The 9,861-nt window shown below is 39.2% G+C and overlaps 1 protein-coding gene and 1 long non-coding RNA gene across 2 annotated transcripts; one reads left to right on the top strand and one right to left on the bottom strand.

Annotated features, from left to right (window-relative positions):
- The first annotated feature begins 966 nt into the window (after nt 1-966).
- On the top strand, nt 967-2,868 carry LOC122012898. The gene is made up of 2 exons (XM_042569565.1): nt 967-1,947; nt 2,044-2,868. The coding sequence occupies exons 1-2, from the start codon at nt 986-988 to the stop codon at nt 2,696-2,698; spliced, it is 1,617 nt and encodes a 538-aa protein (XP_042425499.1). The 5' UTR covers nt 967-985; the 3' UTR covers nt 2,699-2,868.
- A 664-nt stretch (nt 2,869-3,532) lies between these two features.
- LOC122010280 lies at nt 3,533-6,076 on the bottom strand. Its single transcript, XR_006119834.1, has 2 exons — nt 3,922-6,076; nt 3,533-3,757 (listed from the first exon to the last, which is right to left on the bottom strand). It is a non-coding gene; the product is annotated as an uncharacterized LOC122010280 (long non-coding RNA).
- Between the last annotated feature and the right edge of the window lie 3,785 nt (nt 6,077-9,861).

Below are 9,861 nucleotides of genomic sequence, written 5' to 3'. Positions count from 1 at the left end.
TCAACATAGGGCCACCTATCTAGAGTGTCCTCTCCATAGAAATATAACATCCGAGATCATTTATCTTAGTACGTATAAGGAAAAATTAAACATATAGTAAAATATTTTTATACCAATTAATCCTAAAATTTATCATATCAAATATGTCAACTCATAATTGACATGATCTTAGACGGTATGATGATTGACAAATAAGATATTGACACATGAAATTTTAGAATTAAAATTTAATACATCCGAGCATATTATCTTTTTAACCATCTATATTAATATTAGTAATAATTTATAATTTATCTTTTCTGTATTGATACATAATAATAATAATAATAATAATAATAATAATAATAATAATAATAATAATAATAATAGTAGGGATATTAATTTTTAAAGTTTATATTATTTTTTAAAATTCTAATAGTAAACCAAGACCCTTTTTTTTTTAATATAGTTTTAGCTTTGCGTTTTTTGGGTAGCGTGCTGTGGTCAGTAATTTCAAGCATGCATCCGCATACTCGCAGACCATGTGACCTTGCCCATTGACAAAGACGTAAAGCAGGGGAAACTCCCTCCACCTTTACGTTGGCCCCCCCTGACATCCCTAGCCTTGCTGCATCCCTTCGACATCCTCTGTCGTTGCCATGAGAAGAGGAGCACTGTCGCCCTTGTCGTAGACAACTGTTGCGTCCCTTAATTTGTCTAAAACCAACAGACAAGATCTTCTAGTAGAAATAAAAAAAATTCTCTCATTATAATATGATTCTATAATTTATCTTATGGGACACAGTATAATCAACCTTTACTATCATCATATTTTTTTATTAACTATTTATTATTTAATATTATTAATATTATTATTATTCCTACTTCAGTAAGAGTCGTGACGAGTTTGACTTGATTAGCGACTAAGCATGACGCGTCATCTCGTCGTCATCCTTCCTTTTCTAAAATAATAAATAAATACCCGAATTGATGCGGGTGTCCGTTCATGGAACCCGCCGCCGCCGTTGCCTCTGGTTACCCGGCCTCAATCGATTCCTCCCCTCTGTCGCTTGGCTGCGATTCCTTAGACGAAACGATCCCTCCTTCCTCCGCGGCATCGTCCGTCGGTTGCAAGCTCCGCCTGATGTGCAGCTATGGCGGCCGCATCGTTTTCCGACCGACCGACAAGGCCCTCTGTTACCTTGGAGGCGAGACCCGCATGGTCGCCGTCGATCGGCGTTCACCGCTGGCTGAAGTATCCGCCAGGCTCTCCCGCGTTCTTCTCGACGGGCGATCTTTCTCCCTCAAGTACAAACTGCCAGACGAGGATCTCGATTCTCTCATCTCCGTCTCCACCGAGGAGGACCTGGAGATCATGATCGAAGAGATCGATCGCATCTCGACCGCCGGAGGAGACGGGATTCGCTTACCGCGCCTCCGCCTGTTCTTGTTCCTGTCGGAACATTCTTCCCGCGTTCGGTCGATATTGGAGGAGTCAAAATCGGAAACTTGGTTCGTCGACGCCCTCAATAATGCAATCAATGGCATGGGCATGGGCACGGGGACCGACGAACTCCCGCGCGGATCCTCCTCCGACACCGCCTCAATCAACTGCCTCCTCGGCCTCGAAGACGACTTGTCTATCCACTCCCATGGCGGCGGCACCCAGCCTGAGCCTGAACAGCTCGTCCTCACTCGGCCCGACTCCATGGCGAAGCTTGGTAGCGATTCCTCCTCCGCATCTACATCATCTGCTCTGTCTCTCTCCAATCTCCCACCTATTCCTGTTCCTTCCGAGGAACGCTGTTCCGATCAGTGCATCGCCCTTCTGATCCCCCTCTCATCCAGCAATTCCGCGACGCAGATTGAAGACGAAGATTTCGATGAAAAATCTGAACACGGTGGCATTCTACAACCTCCAGAGCTCGCCGACGTTGTGGCAGCCATCTTCTCCAGTTCAGAATCAAGGTGAGGTCTTTCTTTACAAATTTTTCTCAAAATTTGTTTTGGTTCTAAATATTTACTCTGCCTTGACGTAAAATTGATATTGATTGCTCCATCCAGTCCTACGAATGTTATTCAGAACTCCGATGCAAAGGTCTCTTCTGATCCCATTATCCCATTTTCAGTAGCAGAATCTCCCCTTGTTCATCAACATCCGTCCCAGTTTATTGAGGCAAATGCACATTACATCCACCACCCAACAGCCAGTACAGTCTTCCCTGTGCATCCCTACCACCCTATTGCAATGCAGCAACCACCACAAGCCTCCCAGATTCCAGTATACTACTTGCCCGTTCCCCAACATATGGCATACCCTTTATTCTCATATCAGCCCAATTTGATTGATCCTGGCTTAATGACATCATCTGGAAAGCCATCTCTTCCTATTTCATGTGCCCCAGAGAACCCTGAATCGGTTGCCCTTCCTCCCATTCCTTCTGCATGCCCTCCTCAGCTGATCCAGTTACTCCCCAATCAAACTCATCCTTATGCTGGACCGAAGTATCATTGGATGCAGCATCCCCACCATGCAAGCATGGCTAATTATGTTTATGAAATTTCCGCTGATTCTGGACGTCGACCTCAGATGTACTATTCTCAGGCATTTTCACAACCACCTTTAGCCTCTCAGTTTCAGACAGTGAACTTGGCAGTCACAGCACCTGAAACTGCTGATGCTGCTGCTGAAGATTTGAAGATATCAATGGCATTGTGATCACTAGTCAGTAGCCTAGTTGAAAAAACTTCTTGTTGTAAAATGTTTCATATCTTTCCGAAAACTGTTGTTCTCATGGATTAGGCTGCATCTTTCCATTTCGTCTGTAATGCTAAAATTTCAAAGTAGCTAACATGAAATCAGATTAAATAAAAGGTTCCTTTGCTTTGTCTCGAGGTGTTTCATCCAGTTCATTTACAAAAAGGTAAAAGATCTCTAGATTGGTTCATAACGCACCTGTTCCGGCCAAATGGTCAAATCACCAATTAAATCCAACTCACGTGCTTCCCGGAGATTACTAGTGTCGATGAAAAAGAAGTCTTGAAACATATTTGAATAAAAGGTTTGTCTCTTAGGGATGAAACTGTAAATATAAAGTATTGTTATATAAAATTTTGGAATTAAAACTCATACTTATGAGTATATCTTTCTTTATAATTTGATCATTTGTACTAATAGTTGGGATAGTCGTTTGTAATTTACTTCTTCCGTATTAATTTAGAAATGGATTAGTGGAGGTGTTGGGGTAAACAAATTATCTTTTGTCATATATTTCAATAGAGGATTTGAAATATGAGGTATTGGCGTCGAAACTCGGCATGTTCAAACATGTCTTCTTCCATGTCTTGGCCTATCACGCCCCGGAGGAGTCTCTACCAGAGGAAAAATCTGGCAAAATCTTCTCTGTACCGGTGACAATTTGAATCATATATACATCAACTCATACAGCTGGAATATATATATACAACCATGCAGTTATATACAATAAACAGCTCACACAGCTGTACTGAAAACAATCACAGCGGAAAAACAAAACGAAAGAAAACCCATACAAACAGAAACAACAAAGACTATTAATCGGCTAGGCTTACACAACCACAAAAAAATAATTACAACTCCACATAGCAAAACCAAAAACAAAGTCAAATTTATACAACATCAAGTCCACCAAAAATATAAGACAAGTAAAGTAGAGGTAAAACCGGAAACAGTCCTCGGATGTGAAGTGGGACTTGCAGATAAGATACTCCAAGCGACACGACAGATTTATATGCTAACCTGAAAACAACAAGAAAAATAAGGGGTAGTAAGTATAAGATACTCAGCGGATATCGACAGACATGCATAGTAAAATATAACTACTAGTAATAATCATGTAGTACAATCTCCTGAATAATAACAGGCAATGCAAAACTGAACAACTGAAGAAGAACTGTACTCACCAGAGCCTCTTATCCTGACATAAGGGTGTGAACCTCACTAACAGTAGCAGGGTCATCAGACCAATATATAATGTCTCCTGTATGCATGTCAATCATATGCAACCACCAAAATGTAGCGTACAAAAATGCAATAATCACAAGTAATAAATGTAATTCATGCATATGATACAAATGACATGGCCACCCCTGACGTCAGTCAGCCATCTCATACGCGATGGTGAGACTGAGTGGGTATGACTATGACAACTGTGCACTCTGCCATCACTTCTCTTGAGTGACCGAATGGACAGGATGCTGTCGAGGTACACCTATCCTCCTACCCCAAACATAGTGGGGGAGTCAAAGCTCTCATCTCCCTTTGTCATAGTCAAGAGGAGGGATCCCTGCCCGCTACTATGCTGTAGTCACATTACCTATGAGCGTACTAGCGGAGCCGTGACAGAGAAAACTGCACACACCCTACTTGATATACCACTAACCCATGAGTGGTTGTATATGCAGATCATGTAACTGGCGATGTGTTCAACAACAATAGAGTCGACAATCTCTCAGCATGCAATCATGTAAAATTGTGCATGACGCTAAAGCATGTAACTCCTGAAAATATCAACCTCCTCATAATGTGTACCAAAAGGAAAACCGAGTCCATAACAATGATCTAGGTGCATATGTCAGATAGTAAACATAGGTACACATGCCAAGTAATAAACCTAGGTACACATGCCAAGTAATAACACTAGGTACATATGCCAAGTATATCTAGTAACTAGACCTGTATCCGGTAATGCATTGTATGTTACTATGTAAGTACACAATGCAAGAATCAAGAGGACATAAGCAATAATGCAAAACAGACATCAATAAGGACATACTACGGATATCAAGTAGTCACATACCAAAGCATATATAAACATAATTATTACTACTAATATATAACCTACTACGTATATCAAAATGACAATATCAAAAGAGATAAGTCAAAGGTACCCGCCTCAAAAAGAAGATTGTATCATATAGATCCCACGTCGAGACACTTGTCTCGAATCAAAGTCCTGTAAATCATAACATACGGATTTAGATAATTACTTATAAGTTAAATAACTAAATCAAATCCCCTAACCTATTTACGATAACCTTAGTCGAATACGATTACTGATTAACCACCTCAACCAGAGTTAAACTAGTTTCACCTAATTAAATTCATCATCTTCCTTATATTAGTTTAACTCCTTATTTATCAATATCTACTCATCCACTAATCTTTTTTTCCCTACTCCAATAACCAATCCATCGCTTAATTATCAAACTACTACATAATGAATCAAACCAATCCAACAACTCACCCAAATTCGATCGTGCTATTGCTAACCCACGATTGGAGAAGTTTGATGTTGGAAATGGGTGGTCAGAGCTGGATGATGATGCTAACCACCCAAACAGATACCCCAAATCAGATATCTAACATCTCAAACACCTGAACCTGCTACTAGGGTTAATTTGTTACCTCAACCCTCTCCGACAGTTACAGATCTGTCCCCCAGCTGCCACTATGCCCCAGGGATCATCGGCGGCCAGGATATTGATAGGGAGACAGTTTCTGGTGATCAGGCAGGGAGGAAAAACAGTGATCGCCAAGATTCTGCAGCCTTGAACCTACAATTAGTGAGCCGCTCGAATGAACACTGTGGTCGGCGATCAGGTATGGGATGGGGTCACCGCGTGTACGGATCTTCTTGTGGCCAGAGGGTGGAGACCGACGGCTACACCTCAGATGGTGCCAAACGATCGGCGACTTCAGCAGTGAGGGTTGCTGCGCCCCGCAAGAGAGAGGTGACTTAGAGAAAGGAAAGAAGAAGCTTGGCCAGCGGTGGCATCGGGGTGTGTCCGTGCAGAGATGGCTGAGGAAGAAAGGGGGAAATCGGCGGATCGGGAGTCGGCGTCGTGATGGAATCTAAGGCACGACTCGGAGGGGTAAATGGCGACGCCTATGCTGTAGCGTCGGCCCAACAGCAGCCAATGGTTAAGAGGAACAGCTAGGGCACGAGGCCATTCGTCGATTGACGCCCGCGACACGTCAGGGAAGAAGATGGCGCTCACGAGCTGGGGATCAACGCAGACGATGAGAGAAGGGATGGTGGCTTTGCGCGAGTGAGAGAGATCCAAGAAATTGGGAGCAGATAATAAAGAGGAAAGGGAAGACGGCTCGGTGTCGCAAGGAGGAGAGGGAGATGTCGGGAGCAAGGAGAAGTCGGGAGAAGAGGAGAAAAAAATAGGAAATTAAACTTAGGTTTAGCTTTATAAACCTAGTTCAATTAATTTAATCAACTCCTTAAATTGGATATTATAACCAGACTTGTACTTAGCCTATAAATATATCCCTTTAAACTCATCACATGAGCTTCGAAAAATCCCTAAAAAATTTTTAAAAAATTCCGTTAAAGTTATTCGTCTATTAACCTTATTATAGTATTATTATTTTGTTACGGTATTTTACATGACCACTTGCACTAATGGCTAGTAGTCACCTATGATTTACCTCCTCCATGTTGGCATAGAGACGGGTTAGCAAGGACGTTGAGGGTGAGTAAATTGCCTTTTGCCACATATTTCAATAGAGGATTTGATTGGTGTTGGGAAGATTTCGACAGGTCACTCCAACATTCAAATTAAGATTTACTTGAGGTGATATGCATGAAGAAGAAGATGAAGATGGAGAAAGAGAAGATGACCTTGTTGCATGCTCCTCCATCTTTCTCATATAAGTCAACCAAGGGGATCAAATTTGACAGTCGTTAGTTGTCTTGCCATTCACTAAGCACCACATGTTTGGAATGAGGTATCTAGGAGACCAGATTTAATAATCCTATAACTACCTCTCCGCTCATCCAGCGACATATGTTCTAGAGTATTTGCAAAGAAATAATTTTCAATGATAGACCACGTAGAGTGTGGGTCTGATTTGAGAATGAGGGAATGAAAATTTGAAGTTGGCGTTGAGTAGCCGAGTAAACGAAGTCGACGACTAAGGCCGAGATGAGACACTCGGATTTGAGAGTAAACTAGAAGTGGTGCCACCGATTAGGGTCAAAATGTTGATGGCACGAGGATATGGGACAAAGTCGGAAGCGGTGTCGGCGACTAGGGCCAAGATATAGATGATGTTGGCAACTGAGGCAAAGCAAGACAAGTGGTATTAGGATCTGAAATTGAGCCGGAAGCGATATCGGCAAATGGGGTCAAGACATAGATGATGTCATTGATTGAGATCGAGCTAGACAAGTAGTGCCATAATCTATGACTGAGGTGGAAGCAGTGTCAAGGTCGGGAGCTAAGATATGAAAAATGTCTAGATCTGAAGCCGAGACAGGACATATCAAGGTTGAGAATTGGAGGATGCCTGAATCGGAGGTGGAGACAAGAGCGATATCAACAACTGAGATTAAGACGAATATTAGAACGATGTCATCAACTGAGCCTGAGACGAATATCAAGATCAGGATCTGAAATAGGAGTCATTGTAGTTGACTTGTACAGTTGTAATTAACCAAATTTGAACCTTAGGATGAGCATAGTCGATTCAATTAATTCCAAGTCTCATCCGGATAAAGTCCAATTCCCTTTGTGTTATAGTTAATCTATTTTGACTTTGACTGATGGATTAGCATAACTCTAGACTCTATAAAACACGTGGAAGTTACAGAATTCACCATCAGGATCGATCGAATTTGTTTTCTTCAAAAACATCCTATTTGTTCTCTAACTTTCCAAATGGAATTTGTTCTTCAAAAAGCATCCTTAGTCATAATACTACGATTAATTATGACTAAGAATGCTTATATTTCTAATGACGCCATTAATTTGAAACTTATGATGCACGCGTACCATAGTCTAAGATGCTGACAAGGTCAACATAAATGCAATTAAAGTTAATTAACGTGCTAATTTCCTTATTCCCCTCGAGATCTGTGACAAATTACGCTCTTGTTTTGCCAGACAACTTAGTTGCTTATAAATATATTTTAGTCTTAATTCCATTAAGTCATCTATGTTTTTTCCACATGCAATGTCAACCGTTAACTCGATGGGGCTATATATATATATATATATAATTTTTAACTTCTAGTTGTTTAATATGAATCTGATATATTATTGGGATAATCTGTGTTTATTGGTATTTTTCCTAGTCGTTCCGTGGGCAACTAAGAATCGGGCTCATGCGAATGGTTAGTTAGATAGCCGAATGCGTACGGCGATCCAAATACACCTTTAAAAATAAGGGTGTCTGAAATAAATCTCATCTGACCATTTAGATATCGATCTGAAAAACATAATACCCAGGTTGAGAATTTTTAGATTTGGATGAGATTTGAGTTAGTGAATTTTCGGATTAAAAGTTTTTGGATCGAATTTGATTGATGCAAATTGATTTGAATTTAAGATTTGATGGATTTTTTAAAGTTAAATCAAAATTTATTTTAAAATTTAAGATATTTTTATATATATTAATATCAATATTAATATGATAATAATATAATATTGAGATAAAAATAAAAAATTATAGAAAATAATAAAAAATATCATTTTGAATCAGATTATTCGGATTGAATTTGAATTGATCGGTTCGGATTCATATTTAAGATATTTGAATTTATTAGATTAGGATTGAGATTTTCAAAAAAAAAAATTCTAATATGATTCGTCCGAATTGACATCCTTATTTAAGAATTGGTTAGTCCATGAGGTGTTTCCATCATGAGGTCTGAGGTTCGAATCTTGGTAAAATCAAGATAAATATCTTCCTTATGTACTAATCACTATTCCAAAGACTAGTAGTCATCCGTGATTTATTTTCTCCATGTTGATCCTATAAAGATATTAGAAATGAACGTATTCATCTTTTACCATTATTATTTTTTGATTATTAAATTGCACTCTCATGGTGGGAATGGTTAAGGCATAAAAGGTGGTACTTAGCACGTCTAAATATACCTTTTCCATATCTTAGTCACATCATTTGATTATGTTCTTTCAGAATTCAATGCTCACTTAGTCTGTTTTATTAAATTAGGATTTGAATGACTTTATAGTGCAAAAGACATAGTCAAGTCAATGTTAATTAATCACAAATGCAAGTAATCGTGCATCGAGAAGCCATAAATTGAGTGTTTATTCTTTCTGTAAACAAAATGAAAGGGAAGTCAATTCAGAATTTGGATCGGGATACACTAGCATGAATCAAATGTTCTTAATAAAATTGATATTTTCGACTTAATAGAAGTTTATGTATATTAGTTTGATATATATATCTAATTAATTAAATAAATAAATTTGAATATATAGTTGAATTTCTTAACGTTCACGAACAATGATGAAGGATAACGTAAATCACATTTATTAATACAATTTTTATTTACATACTACATAAAAAATAAAAAAAATAAAATGAATAGATAAATTTATATTATCAAATTTAATAACTAATTAATTAAAACATAAGTAAAAAATATATAAATTTTAAATAATCAAATAATCTTGAATCAAATAAAAATAGTCAAACGAGGGATCAAGGCGAATCCGAGCAAGGTAAAAACACTGCAAGATTGCCCCTCGCCCCGTAACTTGAAGGAGGCCCAACGGGTGACCAGACGGATCACCACATTATCAAGATTCATCTCCAAATCGTCCGACTAGAGTCACCCGTTCTTCAAAATTCTGTGCCGAGTGATGAAGTTCTAGTGGGACGCGGAGTGCAACAAGGTGCTGGAGGGGTTCCAGTACCTTATCTCCTTACCTATATTGGCGAAACCCAATGTCAGTGAACCGCTCTGGATTTATTTATCATCCGCTGAGCATGCGGTTGGCTCAGCATTGGTGTGGCATAACGACTTTGAGTAATAGCTAGTGTATTTTCTAAGTCATATATTAAAAGATGCAGAATCC

This window comes from Zingiber officinale, chromosome 8A, assembly GCF_018446385.1.
Source record: "Zingiber officinale cultivar Zhangliang chromosome 8A, Zo_v1.1, whole genome shotgun sequence".
Lineage (NCBI taxonomy): Eukaryota > Viridiplantae > Streptophyta > Magnoliopsida > Zingiberales > Zingiberaceae > Zingiber > Zingiber officinale.
Note: the sequence above shows the minus strand (reverse complement) of the source record. Positions and strands in the feature narration are given on the sequence as shown.

What these genes read in the sequence shown, in the direction of transcription:
- LOC122012898 (XM_042569565.1), top strand. Translation starts at nt 986, where the DNA reads ATGGAACCCGCCGCCGCCGTTGCCTCTGGTTACCCGGCCTCAATCGAT. An exon ending in TTCTCCAGTTCAGAATCAAG is followed by an intron (nt 1,948 to 2,043) that starts GTGAGGTCTTTC and finishes TGCTCCATCCAG; the next exon opens with TCCTACGAATGTTATTCAGA.